Consider the following 16,654-nt stretch of genomic DNA (forward strand, 5'->3'; position numbering starts at 1 on the left):
TTGCCTGCATACCCTGACCTAGTCAGAACCTGATCTAGGCAGAACTTAGGGGCTAATGAGGACCCTGGTTTCCTGAGGCTTGGGTGTGAAGAGTCCTGACGTAGGGGCTGGGCTTGTATTTATAAGATGCAAGAGGGGAGACCTATCCCCAGTCTCAGAGGCAACAAGCCCAGTTACCAGGAAGCCCTGCCCTAATATCTATTCCTGCCATTATAGAAAGTGTTCTTAGGCCAGTTGGCCTGTCTGTGCTTTTTATTCTCATCTGGAGACCAAGAATGTATCACCTACCTCACAAGATTGTTGTGAGGACAGAGCCAAAGCCTGCCAAGCACCTGGTGGTCATTGGAAAGTGGTTACTTTGATCATCATCCTGGAAAGAAGGGACTCTTTGACCACAGGCTGCCTGTGAGGAACCAGATGGGCTCCCCAGCCTCCCTAATCTGTCTTCACTCTGTCCTGCCCATGGTGGGAAGAAGAGGGACTGGTTCCTTGCCCTGCCCCTTTAAAATAGATGGCAAACATTAACTTTAATTTTTTTTTTTTTTGAGACAAGGTCTTGCTACGTAGCCCAGGCTGTCTTCAAACTCTATCCTCCTGCCTCGGCCTCTCAAGTGCAAGGATTATAAATCTGTGCCACCATACCAGGCTTGCCTCCTCCTTTTATCCTCTCTCTTCCCATCTATAAAATAACCTCTTTCCAGCAGGGTCACTGGGATTGTTTGTGAGCTAGATCAGGGGATCCTTCAAAGTCTGTGAAGTCATCAGTGTGTGCCTGGAACTGTGGGGGTGCTGCTGGTGCTATGGCTGCACTTCACTAGTGTCAGGAATCAAATGCCCACCCCTCAGCTCTGACAGGACCCAGGAACCTGAATCCTGGCTTCACTGTGTGCCAAATCCTGCACCCCTCTCAAGAGACAGTCCATATCCAGGCACTGGTGGTGCATGCCTGTAATCCTAGTTACTCAGGAGGCAGAGATCAGGGGGATCACAGTTCAAAGCCAGCCTGGGCAAATAGTTTGTGAGACACTATCTTGAAAAAACCCTTCACAAAAAAAAGGGCTGGTGGAGTGGCTCAAGGTGTAGGTCCTGAGTTCAAACCCTAGTACTCCATTTTTATAGATGAGAAAACAGAGGCTAAGAGATATTGAGCTACTTGCCAGAAGTTACACAACTAATGTGAGGCAATTCTAGAATTTCTGCTTTGTTTCTCTAGACCACCCCTGTTACACCAGGGACTGGGTGCCTGCTCTGAGTTGCATGTTGGTACAAGATTCAGGAGTCCAGCAACGCCCTCCCCACACTCACAGCCATGCCAAGGCGGTTCTGCGTCCTGGGTGCCCAAGCAGCATTTGGAAAGGTGCCTCATTCCCTTGGGCCGGCCTAGCAATGGAAGCCCTCCCCACTCTTGGAACGCTGCCTGGGTTACAGCTGTGTGCTTCCTCATCCACCCTCAACTGCTCTTGACCCTGGGCCAGACTGCCTCCCCTCCCCCCCTTACAAATTCCAGTCCCTCTTTCACCTCAAGCATTGGCAGCCCCCTGCCTTCCAAAGGACACCCATTCTGCAGGTCCAGCTATGACAGGCTCTAGGGAGGACCTGAGTCATACGGGGACCAGGGGTCAAGCTGGCAGAAGGGGGTGGGAGGCCTTGGAGAGGCCTCAGGGGACAGTATGTCCCAGCCAGCGACCTAGTCACGGGAGTTTCCACAGCGGCGAAGCCATCAAAGCAGAAAAACACCCGACACCCTGGACCTGGGCTGGACCCCTACCCCCACCCTCTGGAGTCGCCCCTGCTCCCTCGCAAGCCTTGAATCCTCCCCCCAACTCCCTGAGCAGCTGCTTTAAGGGTATTTATAGCCTGAGCGTGAGGAGGGCAAGGACACGCGCTTTATTTCGGAAGTGATAATTCCAGTTCCAGGTGGATGAACACGAGAGAACCGGTGTCCCCTCTCCTGCTCGACCCTCACCTACAGGGCGCAGGGGACAGCCTTCCTCCCGCCCAGCCCATCTGAAAATGGCCTTTTCTGAGTTCCAAGTGAGGAGACTAGAACTATGAGGCTACCTTTTTAGATTCCTTCCCCTCTTTCAAGCCCGGAGCAGCACACACCACTGACCCTCCACGCCCCCTGCCCGCCCTCTCACCCGGAGGGTGTTTAAACGCGATTCCCTATTCGGAGGAGCGAGTGCGGCGCGGCGCTGGCCTCTAGTGGTCCAGCCCGGGAATGCAGGGCGGCCCGCCAGGCCTGAGCCAAGGGTCTCCCACGCGGGCGCCACGCGCCATCTCCGTGTCTTCCCCCGCCTCCTCGCTTCCCCGCACTTCTTGGCTCCTTCGCTAGGGCGCAAAGATTGAGCCTGGCAACCCAGGCGTCTGCGGATAGCTGCTTTCCTCGCGGACTAGGAACCCCGGGAGGGGATAGGGAACCGGGTTTTGTCTCTTGGCATATCCTGTCCACGTTCTGCCACGCAGGCATACAGTTAATGTCTCTTCCAACTGTCTATCTACTCATCAAACCTCTGCGGTGTTCTCGCCAGACCAGGGAGAAGAGGGCGCGACCCGCCCTCCGGGGCTCCCAGGAGGGATCTGGGACCAGCGTGAACTGGAGAGACTAAACCCATCGCGGGCCGAGCGTGAGGGTCAGACAAGGATCTGAAAGAAAGTGGAAATTAGCTCTGCGGAGAAAGGTATTTCAAACAAGGGAATCCACCCGCAAGGAGGCATAGCGGCAGAAAACGCCCTACACTAAGCACGGCCCCGCCCCTTAGTATCCTGACCGTGATTGGCTGATCGGGATCGGTCGTTTGGCAGATGGGCTGTCATGATTGGCTCTCCCATGTCTCTCAGGCAGGTGCGGCGAGGTCCGCAAGCCTGGCTAAGGACCTCAGCAACCCTTTCCCTGGGGCTTCTCCAAGCTGCGGTACTTCTTACGCTGCACCGACACCGGGTCCTTAAACAGAACAGGGTCCAGACGCAGGTGAGAGGACACCAGGGGCATGTAGCCGAACTCTGCCACCATCTGATTGATACAGTCCCGGGGTGGAGACTGCGGCTCTGGCCGGGGTCCAGTACCCCCAGGAGACTGTAAGGTGAGGAGAAATGTGTTCTGAGCCCCCCAACTCTTTGCAGCAAGAAGGATTTAGGTTAGACAGTGAGAGAGAATCGTCTCTGTCTCCCTCCCCACAGAGGGTGGTCTCCTAGTGCCTCCCCATCCCCCGTGGCTCCTCACCAGTGGAGCACCCTCTTGGTGCTGCTTGCTACAGGGGACCTTGATAGGGGGCAGCTTGGTGACCGCTGCTACCAGGAAGTTCATCAGAACGTCCGCACAGGTGGGCGCCTCATCTGCCAAGGTCCTCAGGGGCTTGGACAGGGTGTGGGTGAAAAGAGTGTGGTAATACCTGGGCAGGGGGAGAGGACAGGGAGAGGTTGCAGCCAAGTTCATCACCCAGTCCTCTCTCGTCCCTCTTGATCTTACATCTTTCTTTGACCCCAATCCCCAAACCACTTCTGAAAGGTGTGCTCCCTGCCCTAGCTATTCTCAGAGAGCTCCTAACCCTGGTATGAACAGCTCTCCATGTGTCCCATGGCTTGTCTGCAGGCAGTGGTGTGCTCCCTTCCCTCTGCCTTACAGCTCCTTGAGGCTCACAGCATGGGCTCCAAGGTCTGAACTCAGGCAGAGCCGGACTTGGGGTGGGTGATTGGTTCCAAAGCTATCAGACATGGCCACCCCAAAACGAGCTGTAGGAAGATTGTGGATTAACCAGGCTGATGTTGCCTAGAGTGACCACCACCACCAACCCCAACACTGTCCTTATCCACTAAATGACAACTAGCTATTTGTTGGACATCTGTGTGCTGATCTGTGTGCTGGATGGTCATACCTGAATGAAGACATCCCCTTTTATAGATGAGGAAACTGAAACCCAAGAGAAGTGAGGAGACCTTCCCAGGATTACATAATTGGAGTGGGAAGTGGCAGATCTGGGCCTTGAACATGGATCTCTGAGCTCAAGGCCCACCTACTCATTCATGGAAGGAGTCTCTGGCCCTCTGAGCCCTGTGTGAGGATCAGCATTTGTACCTATGGTAGAAGGCAGCCGTGGTGAGAACCATGGAGAATTCATTGGTCATCTCAGCTGTGTAGCCCCAGCCACCCCGGGCCTCATCCCAGAAGTGGCTCCATGTCAGAAAGCCCACCATCCGCTCTGGAAAGCTCTGCCAAACCATGAATGCAAAGTCCACCTGGGGAGGGATTTAAGTGAACTGTGAGAAAGGACTTCTTGACCAACTAAGGACATCTTTGCATCTTATGTTGGCAAGGCCAGCCTGGCTGAGAGGCAGAGATAGGGCTGTCGCAGAGAGACTGGGAGCCATCACTTAGAGCTGACTAGAAGTGTAGCACAAACATTTCTAAGGGGTACTTGGGGAACTTTCCAGCTGGGATGGCCTTTGTGTAATGTCTGTCCTATGTTTCTAAAGACAAGGCCGAGTGGCTTGCTATGAAGTTTCCTAAAACCAAAGACTGGACCTCAGGACTTGCTCCTATTTCTGGGAACCTGAGGGGTTGCAGTGTCCTCAGTCTCTGTCCCCACCACACTGGGCTCCTCTTGGGCCCAGCCCTCACCTCACTTGTGGAGAGACTACTGTGAGCATCAAGACTGAGGATGGTGTTGGTGTTGATGGCGCTGTACGGGAAGAAGCGGTCACTGGTCTGCAGTAAGAGAGGATGAGAGTGACTCAGTCATAGGAAGGACCCACCCCACACACACTCATGCACACTCAATAGGTAGGAGCCCTCCGGCAGGGTGCAGAAAGAAGGGCTATGGATACAGCAAGCCTGCCCAGAGCTCATTTTACTTCTCAGGATTTCAGTCTCCATTTTGGTCAAATGGAGTAGTTGACTCTAGGGGCAATTCAGTTTTGACATCTCAGGTTCCCTCTGTAATCTTATTACTCACATCAACCTTGGGAGGAGCTGGCAAACATCCTTCATTTGAAAGAAACAGGTCTAGAGAAACAAAGGGACTTACCTAGAAGTACACAGCCAGCAGGTGGCACCCACCCACCCAAGTTCTCACAAACCACACCTTCCTGGCCCAACTTGCTGCCCTCTGTCCATATTTCCCTAGGATCCTAGGCTTCTTCCCATCCTTCATCTGAGACATCTGTGGACTCTTCTGCCTCCCTCATCACGTGAACCCCACTGCTCTGAAAGCACAGTTCACAGGGCCAGAGAGGGAAGAGAATTGCTTCTATTAGACCTCCAGCTGGAACCCATGGTCTGATTTCTTCAGGCCCAACGTTGAACACCCAGATGTGTGCCCTCCCCAGTTACCAGCCGAGCCCACCCCTCTGTACTTCTCTCCTCCCTCACCTTCCTGCGCCCCTCAATGACTGTCAAGGGCACTGTTGTCTCTGGCCACTGGGATGGGAGTGGCCTCTCACCGCTCCAGAGAACCATGATCTAGGAGGAAAGGGGGTTGTTTCTGAAGTCTGGATCTGGGACAAGAAGGGGAGTCTCAGGAGTGGCCTTGCTCAGGGTGGAGGGAGCATGGGAGAGCAGCTGCTTATGCACATAGGAGAGGATGGTTTATTTGGATCCATGTCCTTTCAGTGCTCCCCTGTTGTTGCTTCTGGTTTTCTGGAAGGCAAGAGTTCTGGTAGTGGTAGCCTGGGTACTGACTCCATGCCCCGCCCCCATTTTCCCTCTGGCTATTTGTCATCCCCAGACCTATCCAAATGTCTGTCTGTGGAGTTGTTCCTTCTGTGCTTTGGCTGAACTGCTTCCTTCCTCCTAGAGAGCCTACCTGGTTCCTCTGTAAGACAGATTTGACAGTCTATGTGCCAGGAAATGCTAACTGAATCCGAAGCCTGGGGCAGAATCCTCTCCCGCTTTTTCTTTGCATCCTCAGCATTAGTCCTAGGACCTGGCCTAGAAAATGACTGCTGAGCAAATGAATGAATTGAATGGATGGATGGATGGATGGATGAAAGAATGAATGTTTTCTTCTCCAGCCTCCCAAGAGCCATCAGCTTTTCATGGGCTTCCCCCAGTTCCCATGGAGTTGGGGGAAAGGAGCAAGAAACTTGGGACTTAAAGAGGAAAGCAGCAAGGATCATTGGAAATCCTCCCTGTGCCTCCCCTCAAAATGTGTAGTCATCCTTTGGGTCTAAATGTATTCAAAGGTCCTCCCCATACCCCTTGCCCCCACCCTGGGTCCCAAGAGTCCAGCTGTCAAGGGACAGACCTGGGCACAGTGCTGGGAGCCTGCCACTGCCTGGATGAGCTTCAGTGGGGGGTGGCCAGGGCCCCCCATCCAGATCAGGGCGCTGAATCTGCCCTCAGGGCGGGAGCCTGGGGGGAGGAGATACAAGTTGTTAGAGGGGAGAAGACAGAGCCCTCTGGAGATTGACCTGAGTGGTGGACCCTAAGGGCAAGGAGAGATGTTGTGGGCTTTGGGAGGATCTTGGCAAAGCTCATTGGATGAGGCTGGGAGACTTCAAGTTGTCCCATCCCAAGAACATACCCCGTTGCAGATGGTAGAAAGGGAAGTCCTGGGGGCTCATGGAAAAAGTGGGCAGGGCCAGAAGCGCCCCTGGGGGGCTGTTCCACAGCAGTGAGGGGCGAGCAGATGTGCCAAAGATCCGGTCCTGAATAATCTGTGAGAGGAGAGGAAGGTTGTATGGAGGGGGTGGCCAGGGCCTAGGGAAGTGAGGCCCTGACATAGCCTCCACCATACCCCCTTCAGGCTCAGGGGAGGATGATAGCCACATATTAGACCCCTGAGGGCAAAAAGGTCGAGAAGCTGGGGTCCAGAGGAGGGGGCATTTGTGACATGCTCCAGAAGTGGCAGATGGTGACAAACTCACTGCCTCCCTCTCCTTCCCCACTCCCAGCAGACATCTCTAACAGGTCATGACATTCTTTTAGAGTCCAGAAGATCCTGTGACTCTCTCCCTACCCAGCACCCCAGGCAGCCACTGCCATCAGCTGGAGATGGCACATGCTTTGAATCAATGTGCCACAGCAGTCCCCTCTACAGATGGGGAAAACAAGGTCAAGATTGGAGAGAAATGTGTCAAAGAGCTCACAGCCAAGACTGAAAGTCATCCTCAAGGGAGGAGCTCCAACATTGGAGAGAGGAGGTGTCCAGGGAGAGGAAGATGGAAAGGGGGTGGGAGGAAACAAGGGTCCAGGGCCAGGGCCTGTGACAGGTGAGTCCCTCTTACCTCCAGAGTGGTGTGGATGACTTTCTCCACTGAAGAGAAGTAAGCATCCCATAGAAACTGGGTCTGCTGACGCAGGGTGAGGACCCGCTCACGGGGCATCTCCTGGAGTGCAGCCAGGACCTGCAGCACAGAGGGAAAACAGAAGAAGGCCTGGGACCTTATCAAACCCTGTCTGACCCTGAGAGGGAGAAACCTGGAGCTGGAAATCTGGGATCCAAAAGCCCCCTCCTCATGGCTCTCAGTAGCAACGATTCTAGGCTGAGTCCCAGGAGACATGGCAATTGAATGCAAGGATCACATGGAACTGGGCTTAAATGACACTTGGTAACCATGTGACTGTAGTCAAACTATTATACCTGAGTCTCAGTGTTCTCATCTGTGAAATGGAAATAATAGTACTTTCCTCACAGGTGGTTGTAAGGATTAAATTAGATGACACATAAAAGTGCTTGGCAGGTGTAGAGGCTCAATGAATATTTGGTGGCTGTGATTAACTCCCTATGCCACTCTTACTCCCCAGGGGATTCTTTTTTTTTTTTTTTTTAAAGAGCTGGGCAAGATTAGTTTCCATTAGATAGGAGTCATTGTGCATTTTGCTTTCCCATCCCACATCCCACAGAGGCACTCTGATTTGTGGTTTTTCTGTAGCCTTTCCTTAAATTGGGTATTTAAGCAGTCATGGGCCTTGGGAGCAGGGCAAATGGCAATCATCTGGTTTAACATCCCATTGTAGAGATGGGGAAACTAAGGCTGAAAGAGGATCTGGACTTGCTTTCAGCACCCTCAGGAGTCTCTGCCTCCATCCCATGGGAGTCCCAGAGGGAGGCTTGGGGCAGAGGAAAATTAGTCACTGTACCTAAATGGGAGGCAGGTATGAAGACTGAGGTCTAGGGGCCAGGATTTTGGGAGTCCAGAGCTCATGGTCCTTCCCATGCCCCAGGTCCAGTCCCCACCACATGGACAGGGCCTTGAGCTACCTGAAGTGGGAGCCTCTTGTCAGCTAGAATGGCCGCCTTAGTCCAGTCGATGACTTCTGAGAAGGGCAGCTCCCAGAGAGGGCTGAGGAGCACAGGGATGCAACCAGCCTGGGGGACAGGGCAGTTACCAGGAAGCCAGTTCCCACTCTGCACATACCATCCCCGCCCCTCTGTTCCAAGGTAGCAGCTGCTGTTGTTGGAGGCAAGGGACAAAGAAGGACTTTTTTGTTTTTCACCCTGGGGGACAGGGTGTTGTCCTGAAGATTGCAGTGAATATGGGGTATCCACAGGCACACCTGAGCCCCAGAGTAAAGAAGTAGGCAGCTAGGGCTAGGGATATGACTCAAATGGTGGAGTGCCTGCCTAGCAAGAATTCAAACCCCAGTATGGGGTGGGTGGAAGCAGGAGAGAAAGAGGAGAAGAAAAGAGAAGAGAGAAAGAAAAGGAAAGAAAGAAAGAAAGAACATCTAACTGCCCCTTCTCACAGGCCTGTGCCCAGCACACCTGCCACTTCCAGGGGAAAGGGACAGAGGACCAGGATGCCCAAGCTGGGGTTGTACCTGCAGGGCTTGTAGGAAGCTTGAGGCTTCAGGACGGTGGCCAGGGATGAGGCAGAAAGTGGCATTGGGCAGCATGTCCCCAGGGTGGGTCCTAAGAAGGCACAAGAGGGGGGTCCTCACACACATGGACCTGGGACAGCTGGCCCTCATCCCACCTGGCTCTCTCAGTGACAATAAACACCCCACACCAACACTCCCATACGCAATGTGCACACCCACCACCCACCATCGTGTTCTCAGACATCAACATAGCCACATGCTGACATTAACAAACCTGAGCACACACTGGCCCCTCATCTACTGTTTGGCTAGGAGACAGGAGATGGGTTCTAGGTTGGTGCCCTTGGCAACCTTAGATGCTGCCCTTCTCTTCACTGGACCTCAGTTTCCTCATCTGCAAAATGGGAGAAGAGGGGCCTAACGCTTCCCAGGCTCCTTCTATTTTCACTGTGCCACCAGCAAATTCTCACAAGCACCCCTCATCTGAGTGGCCTCCATGCCCAGCCCTCCTGCACTGCACCGCAGAAGCCAGTGCCTATGAAAGACTTCTCTGTCATGAGGTGGGCTGGGCCTCTGGCCTGGAACCACACAGGAAACTCTTGCCCAGAGGCTCTCCCATCCTGAGGACAGTTCTCTGTTCCTTCCACCTCCTCCCTGCAAGCTCAGCGTCACACTTAGGCTTGTGTGTGTCTGTGAGGGAGGAGCAGTACTGCCCACCCAGGGAACTAATGGCCATGACCCAACTTGGGCAGGGAAGGGATGGAGGGTGACCAGCACCTTGAACTCACTGGTCAGTGAGACTTGAGTCTCTCCTTAGCTCTGGCCTTCCAGAAGTAGGCCTAGTTGTATTTGGCAGCCTCTGGCCCATCCTTCATTGAGCGGATAGGGACACTTAGTCCAGAGAGGGTTGGGGCAGAGCAGGGACTAGAACCAAAATGTGCCAGCTCCAGAGCCAGGGCAGCTTAGGGATCTCCAGAAGACCCTGGCCTCCTTTGTCCTCCACTTGGTACTCAGTTGTCTACCAGGCTTCCCCTGGAGGAAGCCAGGAGATAAACCTCAAGACACCCTTCACCACATTTAAAGCCACAACACCAAACAGTTACACCTCTCTCAACCCCTCTCCCCAGTATGCTGTAAGGTACTGGAAAGATCTAGGTTAAGTCTTCCGGGAATACAAAAAGAGACAAAAGTCCTGCTGAATTAACCGTACCCCTTGTCCCTTACCCTCCCTGGTCCTTCCTTGGTGCCTTTTCCCTCACCCCAACTACCCTCCCTGCAATGCCAGCCTGAGGAATTCCTCCTACTCAACCATCACCTCCCCTGGAAGCTTTCCTTGATCTCCCAGGCAACCTTTACAAAGCATGTGCTTTGCTCTTGGCACAGTTCTAAGTAGTCTACAGTCACGAATTCACTCACTTTCACAGCAACTCTCTGAAATGGGATGCACGCACTGTTATCCCATTTTATGGATGAGGAAATCGAAGTCCAAAGAGGTACTCAACTCTGAAGTAGAGGAACCTGGTAGCCAGCTTTCACAGCTTCTCTACTTGACAGTGGGCCAAAACGTTGACACTGCTGTCTTCTACAGGACTGTTACCTGAGGGCAGGGGCTGACTCTCTCTTGTCTCAGCACTTTCAGGCCTAGCAGAGTGCCAGGTGGAGAATGACACTCCGTGGGCACTAAATGAGTGTGGCCCTAGGGATAGAACCAAGACCAATGGGCAGGTATCTGAGAGGCCAATTTCAGCACAGATTCAGTTGAGGAGCCTAAAGTGCAGCCAGCGTGTAGCCTTGGGAGGTAGTAAGTTCTCCATCAGTAGAGGCAAGTAGGCAGAGGCTGGATGAACACCTTTGTGGGGCTCAGGGAGAGAGTGTTACAGAGGGAACTTGGGTATCCATGTGGTGACCATGTGAGCAGCTCCCTAAGCCTTAGAACTCTGTAACCCTGTAAGGGTGTCTGCCAGAGACCCAGGGCCTCAGAGCCCATGGGTGGTCAGTGTGGCTCTGCCCATGGCCCCAGGGTTCTACTACGACCTGGCCATAGGCAGGGCTGCATTGTGACTTCCATGTGCTGTAGGCACTGTGGCCTTTGCAACAATTGCTATGAAAAAAATTCTAAAGCTTTATTTAGTAACAGTGCTGATATAAAAAGAAACATTCATTTTTCTTCTGAAAGCATTTTCATGTGCCCCCCAAGTATATTAGAGCTGGGCATGGTGGTACACACCTGTAATATCAGTGCTAGGGATATTGAGTCAGGAGGATTGTGAATTTGAGGCCAGCCTGGGCTACATTGCAGGACCCAGTCTTAAAAAAAAAACAAATGAGCCAGGTGCCAGTGGCTCATGCCTGTAATCTTAGCTACTCTGGAAGTCGAGATCAGGATTACAGTTCAAGCCCAGCCCAGGCAAATAGTTTGGGAGACCCTATCTCAAAAACACTCATCACAAAAAAGGGCTGGTGGAGTGGCTTAAGGTGTACACCCTGAATTCAAATACCAGTACTGCAAAATAAATACATAAATTAATTAAATTAAATTTAAAAAAATAAAAGAAAAGTGTCCTGGGTCCTAGACAGAGTCCCTGTTGTATCCAGTGAATATAGGCTGGGGGACTGGAAAACATGCATTGAATTTACACCAAAGATGGAGGAGATCTGCATACGTTATATGCCTGTGTTCACACAGAGCTTCTCAGAAGACCACAAGAAACTGGAAACAGTGCTTGGCTCCAGGAAGGAAAAGTGGGTGGTCAGAAGACGGGGTGGGCGGGATACTTCTTACTGTATACCCTTTTGTACCTTTGGAATTCTGTACCCTGTGAATGAATTACCTATTCATAAAAATCAATAAATAACAATTTAAATGGGTGGACCCTTGTTCCAAGGCAACAGGAGACTATTCAGCCAAGGTGGAAAAACATGGGCCTTGGAGCCAGACAGGCTTTGATCCCAATTCTACCACTTCTAAGCGTCTGATCAGTAAAGTGAGAGGGGCCTGGTGAACAGAGAACCTTGGCACCCAAGGCCTTTGGCTCACTCATGCCACCTCTCTGAGCCTCAGTTTCCTGCACCCTGAAATGGAGATAATGCCTCCCTTAAATGGGGCTTCAGAGAAATTTGGAAAGGGCCTGATGCAGCACCTGGCCCAAGGCAGGGCTTCCCCAAATGCCAGCAGCTTCCCTGCCCTCTCCTGCCAGCTGAGTGAATGTGGGACAGTGGCAGGGCCTATGAATGCCTCTTTCTCCGGCCAGTGTTTGTTTATTCAGGCCACTTTCTGGGGTTGGACCTGTGGCTATCAGCCTCCTTCTTGCTCTGTCCCTATACTGTGTCTGGTCCAGGCAGCTGCCTGGTACTTCTGAGAAACTGAGGTCCAAGCTACCCTGAGGATGACAGGTACTGTCACCTGCAGGTAGGATGAGGCCAAAGACAAAACTTTTAGAAGTTCAGAGAACAATGAAAGACTGCCCAGATTTATACCTAGGAAATAAACTTATCAAAAATGCTATCCCCCTTCCCCCCCAAAAAAATGCTACCCAGAGGGTGACCAGACCATTGCCTGTTCTGGCGCATTTTAGATCCAGCAATAAACATTTAGCAAGTACTTGTCTGCTGTGTGCAGTTTTTCAAAGCAGTGCAGACTGAAACAGCAAACTACACTTACAGCAACCAAGGTCGGCCAAAAGAGAACTTCCTGCCAGCAAGAATAGCTGAGTGCCCAATCAGAAATGGAAGGGTGCTAAGGCATGGTGGTGCACACTGTAATCTCAGCACTTGGGAGACTGAGGCAGGAGGCTCACAAGTTCAAGACCAGTCTGAGCTACATAGTGGTGAGACTATCTCAAAAAAAAAGAAAAGAAAAAAGCTGGGCACCAGTGGCCTGTACTCCTAGCTACTCAGGAGGATCTCAGTTCTAAGCCAGCCTGGGTTTGAACTATTTACTTTGTGAGATCCTACCTTGAAAAACTCTTCACAAAAATAGGGCTGGTGGAGTGGCTCAAGGTGTAGGCCCTGAGTTCAAACCCCAGTACTACCAAAAAACAAAGAAAGAAAAGAAAAAGAAGGGAGGGAGCAGGGGAGGGAGGTCATGGTAACTGGGAGCTCTGTCACCAAAGGTGAACTTCTGTGGTTCTCTGGACTCTTGAGTTTGAATGGCCTTTGAGAACCCTCAATCCTCTGGCTGCTGCCCAGGACACTAGGGACAGGTCCCCACAGAAGGGATATGAGAATGACCCCTGGCTGGTCTGGCCCCCTGAGAGCCTTCAAGTGGTGAAGGGGTTCCATTCCCACAGGAGCTCCCTGGCTGAGAGAAGCCCTGGGAGCCCCAAGCAGAACCGAAATAGGGGCTTGGCCACGTGAAGAATTTCTGGGAGGGGAGTGGAGCTGAGAACAGCCATGGTGTTCTAGGGGAGCTCAGGGAGAGACTGAGCGAGAAAGTACAGGAAGGATGAGAAAGGGCAGTTTCCTCCTCAGATTGCTCTGCAGGGGATGGAGACGGAGCCTTCCTCACGGCCACACAGCCTGGACAGCCTCAGGACTTCCATTCCTGCCCACTGGCCAGCCTGGAATACCGCTGGCCTCCTGGAGATTAGGGGGTTCAGGAGCCTGGGGGATAACTGCTTTATCACCTGAGGTATGTTACCCCAGCTAGCCTGGGAGAGGGGGAAGAAAGAGAAGTTCCTGCACAGTTCACCATGTCCTCCAGGCCCCATCCCCTTATCTCTGTTCAGGCACTCTCACTGGGAGGACATTCTTCTTTAGATGCAACTGAAGTCATATTTGCTAGAACCAAAATCTGTTTCCTCGAGCTTAATCTGCAGGAACAACCCCTAGCTATGTCCAGTGTATTAATCTCCAGGCCCCTCTGAGGCACTTGACAGGGTTGACGAACTCTTAAAACTCAGAGCTCTCATACTGAAGGTTTTGGAGACAGGCAATTCTGGATTAAAATACTGGCTGTGATAGCTGGGCATGTTGGCTCACTATTATCCAGCTACTGGGAAGCAGAGATCAGGAGGATCATAGTTGGACACTAGCCTGGGCAAAAAGTTAGTGAGACCTCCATCTGAATAATCAAGCCAGGAATTATGGGACGTGCCATGAGTCCAGCTCCTTGGGAGGCATAGGTAGGAGGTTCAAGGTATGAAGCCAGCCTCTGGGCAAAAATGTGAGACCCAATCAGAAAAAAGTGTTGGAGGCAGCCTGTTTTCATAATAAGCTTTATTGTGACAAAAAAAAAAAAAAAAAGTGTTGGAGGGCATGGAACAACGTGGTAGAGAACCTGCCTAGCAAATGCAAGGCCCTGAGTTCAAGCTCCAGTACTCATCCCCTAAAAACAAAACTGGCTGTATTTGTTCTGGCTGGATGGCTTCATAAGTTACTTCTCTGAGCTTTAGTATCTGGTATACAAACACTTAAATGAAAGCAATTAATATTATTTTATTATACACGGTCACTATTTATAAAAGTGCTTAACACCTAGTAAGCCACATACAAATGTATGTTACATAAAATGCTATGGTAGGAGAGATTGGAATAACAGATAGGGAATAAGTAGGAGTGACTCATGTTTTGCTTTTAAAGATCCCCAAGGAAGAACTCCAAAATCTGCTTTTGACATCCCTTGAGGCAAGTTGTCTTCTTGTTGGAAGTGCTTTCTGTTGTCTAACCCTACTCCCTCTTTCTACAGATGAGACCAAAGTTTGCCAGGACCGGCTGGTTCCCCATCTCAATCCTGCCCATTGCCCTCATTTCTGGGCTTCCTTCTGTCACAGCCTCCCTCCCATGCAGCCCCCAAGAGGGAAGGTTCACTTACTTTTCAGGTCCAGGATCCTGTTCACAGTGCCCATTCCAGGGACAGGCAGAGGTGTGGGTGCCTGGCATGTACCACCTGCCCTTCTCATTTGCCAGGGCTACCAGGGCTGCCCCGGGGTGAGGACTGTACTGCTGCAGCTGGCCAGGAACCCCACCTCGCAATGGGTGGGCTTCAGGAAGATGGGGGAGCGCCACATCGAAGCCAGGCCGGAAGGTGTCCACCATGGGGCTGGCCTCGGCCACCATCGCCTGTCCCAGCCAGGAGGCCCGGGGGCAAGGAGCTGGGTGGAGATTGAGGACTAGATGGTTCCTGCCCCTGTTCCAGTGCAGAGGCTGCAGGCTGCATGCTGGAGCTGGGGAGTCCAGGCTGGGAAGGAGGAGGAGGAGGCAGGCATCTGAGGGGCTGGGTGTGTGGTAGTGAGAGGCTTTCAAGGAGGCCAGGATCCTGTGATGCACCTCAGAGGTCTGACCAGTTGCTGGGTACACGAAGACCTTGAAGCCATTGCCCCTGCACTTGGAGGTGTCAAAGCAGGTTCCCCAGCTGCAGCTGCCACCATGGGAGGCTGGAGGAGGCTGAGGGGCATCTTCTGGGAGCTCCTCCAGCTGAAAGAAACTCCGCAGGAGCGGTGCATCCAGCCAGTGGGGCCAGCCGTTGGGGTGGCCTGGCTGAGGCCTGGGGGGCACTGCCAAGCGGAGAAGGGGGAAGACTCCCAGGAAGATGAGCAGGATCCAGGAGGCTGACAGTGCCAGCCAGAGGAACTTTCTTCTCCACAGCTGCATGTGGCCACTCACAGGCAGGGCTGGGGAAGCTGGGAGTCTGTGTGGCAAGCAGGGAGGACAGGACCTGAGAGTGGAAGTCTGGAGCTGGGGTCAAACTTTTAGTCCAGCATTCTCATTGTACAGATGGGAAGACTGAGGCCCACTGCAGGCAGACTCCCTGCCCAAGGTCAAACAGTGAGTCACTGGCCACCCATGGGAAGCAGGAGGACCCAGCTTCCTAAGACTTGTTTTCCTGCACTCAGGACTCTGATTCCTCCCTTGGCTTTTGGACAACTAAGCTAGCCTTTGTCCTCCCAGTAGGCGCTCCTGCCTGGGGCACTGCTCAGGCTGATGCAACTCTTGTCCAGACTGCAAGTCCGGTCTCTCTGCCCTTCTGGCTGGACCCCTGCCCTTGCCCTTGACCTAGAGGAAGGCTGTCTATCAGGCCATTGAGGACTGACTGGTCAGGGATCCCACAGTGGCTGCTCAGCCAGGGGGCAGGGCTGGAAAGAAGCAGCCCTAGCTAACCCTGTACCTGCTGGCAGGCACTCCTGTGGTTGGAGCTAAAATTAGACCCTGCGCCTGTGTGGGCTATTAGAGCCAACAGAAGTCAGGGCCTGGGTGCAGCCAGTGCCGCACCCCCCCCCACCGCCTGGGGGGGTTGGCAAAAAGACTCAGGGTCCTGGTCCTCTTCTACTCTGCCCCTGTCCCCAGCCCAGGTAGCTCAACCCCTCCCCAGTCCCACAGCTGCCCTGCACCCTTGGACTTCGAGCTGTCACAGCACAGCATCCAGGATCTCCATGCCAAGCCCCTGCCCCATGACCCCCAAGCCCTGGCAGCACCGGCTCCAGTTCCCTCTTCAGGCAGCATCTGGCCAGTCCAGATCTCTTTCCTAGCAGCAGTCTGGCTCCTCCCCTGACCACCCTGATTGGCTCCTGACTGGGAGGCAGGGTCTCCTTTTAACCCTTTGCAAACCAGCTTCCCAGGTTGTTAACAATAATGACCAGTAGCCACCACAACTCACAGATGGCCTCTAGCAATCACAGCCACTGTCTCTCTGATCTTCTAGCAATGGTCTAAGGCAGAGGTTTCTGTCATTTTTTTTATTTAAAGATGAGAAAAGAGAGGGGATGGAATCTTCCTAAGGTGACCCAGTTAAGAAGTGTCAGGAGGAGATTTGAACCCCAAGGTCCTGACTGTCTGTCACCCAAGCTGTGTGTCTGAGCCTTTAGAGTTGATAGGTGAAGAGTCAGGGTGGTGTGAAGGGTTGCGTAAAGCACCCCCAACTGTCCCCAGGATTTGTCCCCTCTTCTTCCAGTGTTC

General features: G+C 52.7%; 1 protein-coding gene across 7 annotated transcripts; it reads right to left on the reverse strand.

The window, feature by feature from the left end:
- Window positions 1-1,810: 1,810 nt before the first annotated feature.
- Window positions 1,811-16,207, reverse strand: Extl1 (exostosin like glycosyltransferase 1). 7 transcript variants are annotated; one of them, XR_012450024.1, is made up of 12 exons: window positions 14,574-16,207; window positions 8,762-8,852; window positions 8,202-8,309; window positions 7,225-7,374; window positions 6,522-6,654; window positions 6,243-6,349; window positions 5,369-5,458; window positions 4,619-4,705; window positions 4,076-4,236; window positions 3,224-3,392; window positions 2,772-3,076; window positions 1,811-2,646 (listed from the first exon to the last, which is right to left on the reverse strand). XR_012450024.1 is itself a non-coding variant. In XM_020158743.2 (11 exons), exons 1-11 carry the CDS (start codon window positions 15,350-15,352, stop codon window positions 2,879-2,881), a joined length of 2,043 nt encoding a protein of 680 aa, XP_020014332.1. In that variant the 5' UTR covers window positions 15,353-16,207; the 3' UTR covers window positions 2,658-2,878. The 7 variants fall into 7 exon arrangements, 6 of the variants coding, with proteins under 6 accessions (XP_020014332.1, XP_073937034.1, XP_073937037.1 ...); XM_020158743.2 differs by lacking the exon at window positions 1,811-2,646 and having other exon boundaries at window positions 2,658-3,076; window positions 7,225-7,344; XM_074080933.1 differs by lacking the exon at window positions 1,811-2,646 and having other exon boundaries at window positions 2,658-3,076.
- Window positions 16,208-16,654: the final 447 nt, after the last annotated feature.

This window comes from Castor canadensis, chromosome 7 (assembly GCF_047511655.1).
Source record: "Castor canadensis chromosome 7, mCasCan1.hap1v2, whole genome shotgun sequence".
Lineage (NCBI taxonomy): Eukaryota > Metazoa > Chordata > Mammalia > Rodentia > Castoridae > Castor > Castor canadensis.

Coding starts and splice junctions, on each gene's coding strand:
- Extl1 (XM_074080933.1), bottom strand. CDS start 15,352: ATGCAGCTGTGGAGAAGAAAGTTCCTCTGGCTGGCACTGTCAGCCTCC. Junction 8,853..14,573: donor CAGGATCCTGGACCTGAAAA/GTAAGTGAACCT, acceptor GTGCCTTCTTAG/GACCCACCCTGGGGACATGC. Junction 4,706..5,368: donor TCATTGAGGGGCGCAGGAAG/GTGAGGGAGGAG, acceptor CTCTTACTGCAG/ACCAGTGACCGCTTCTTCCC.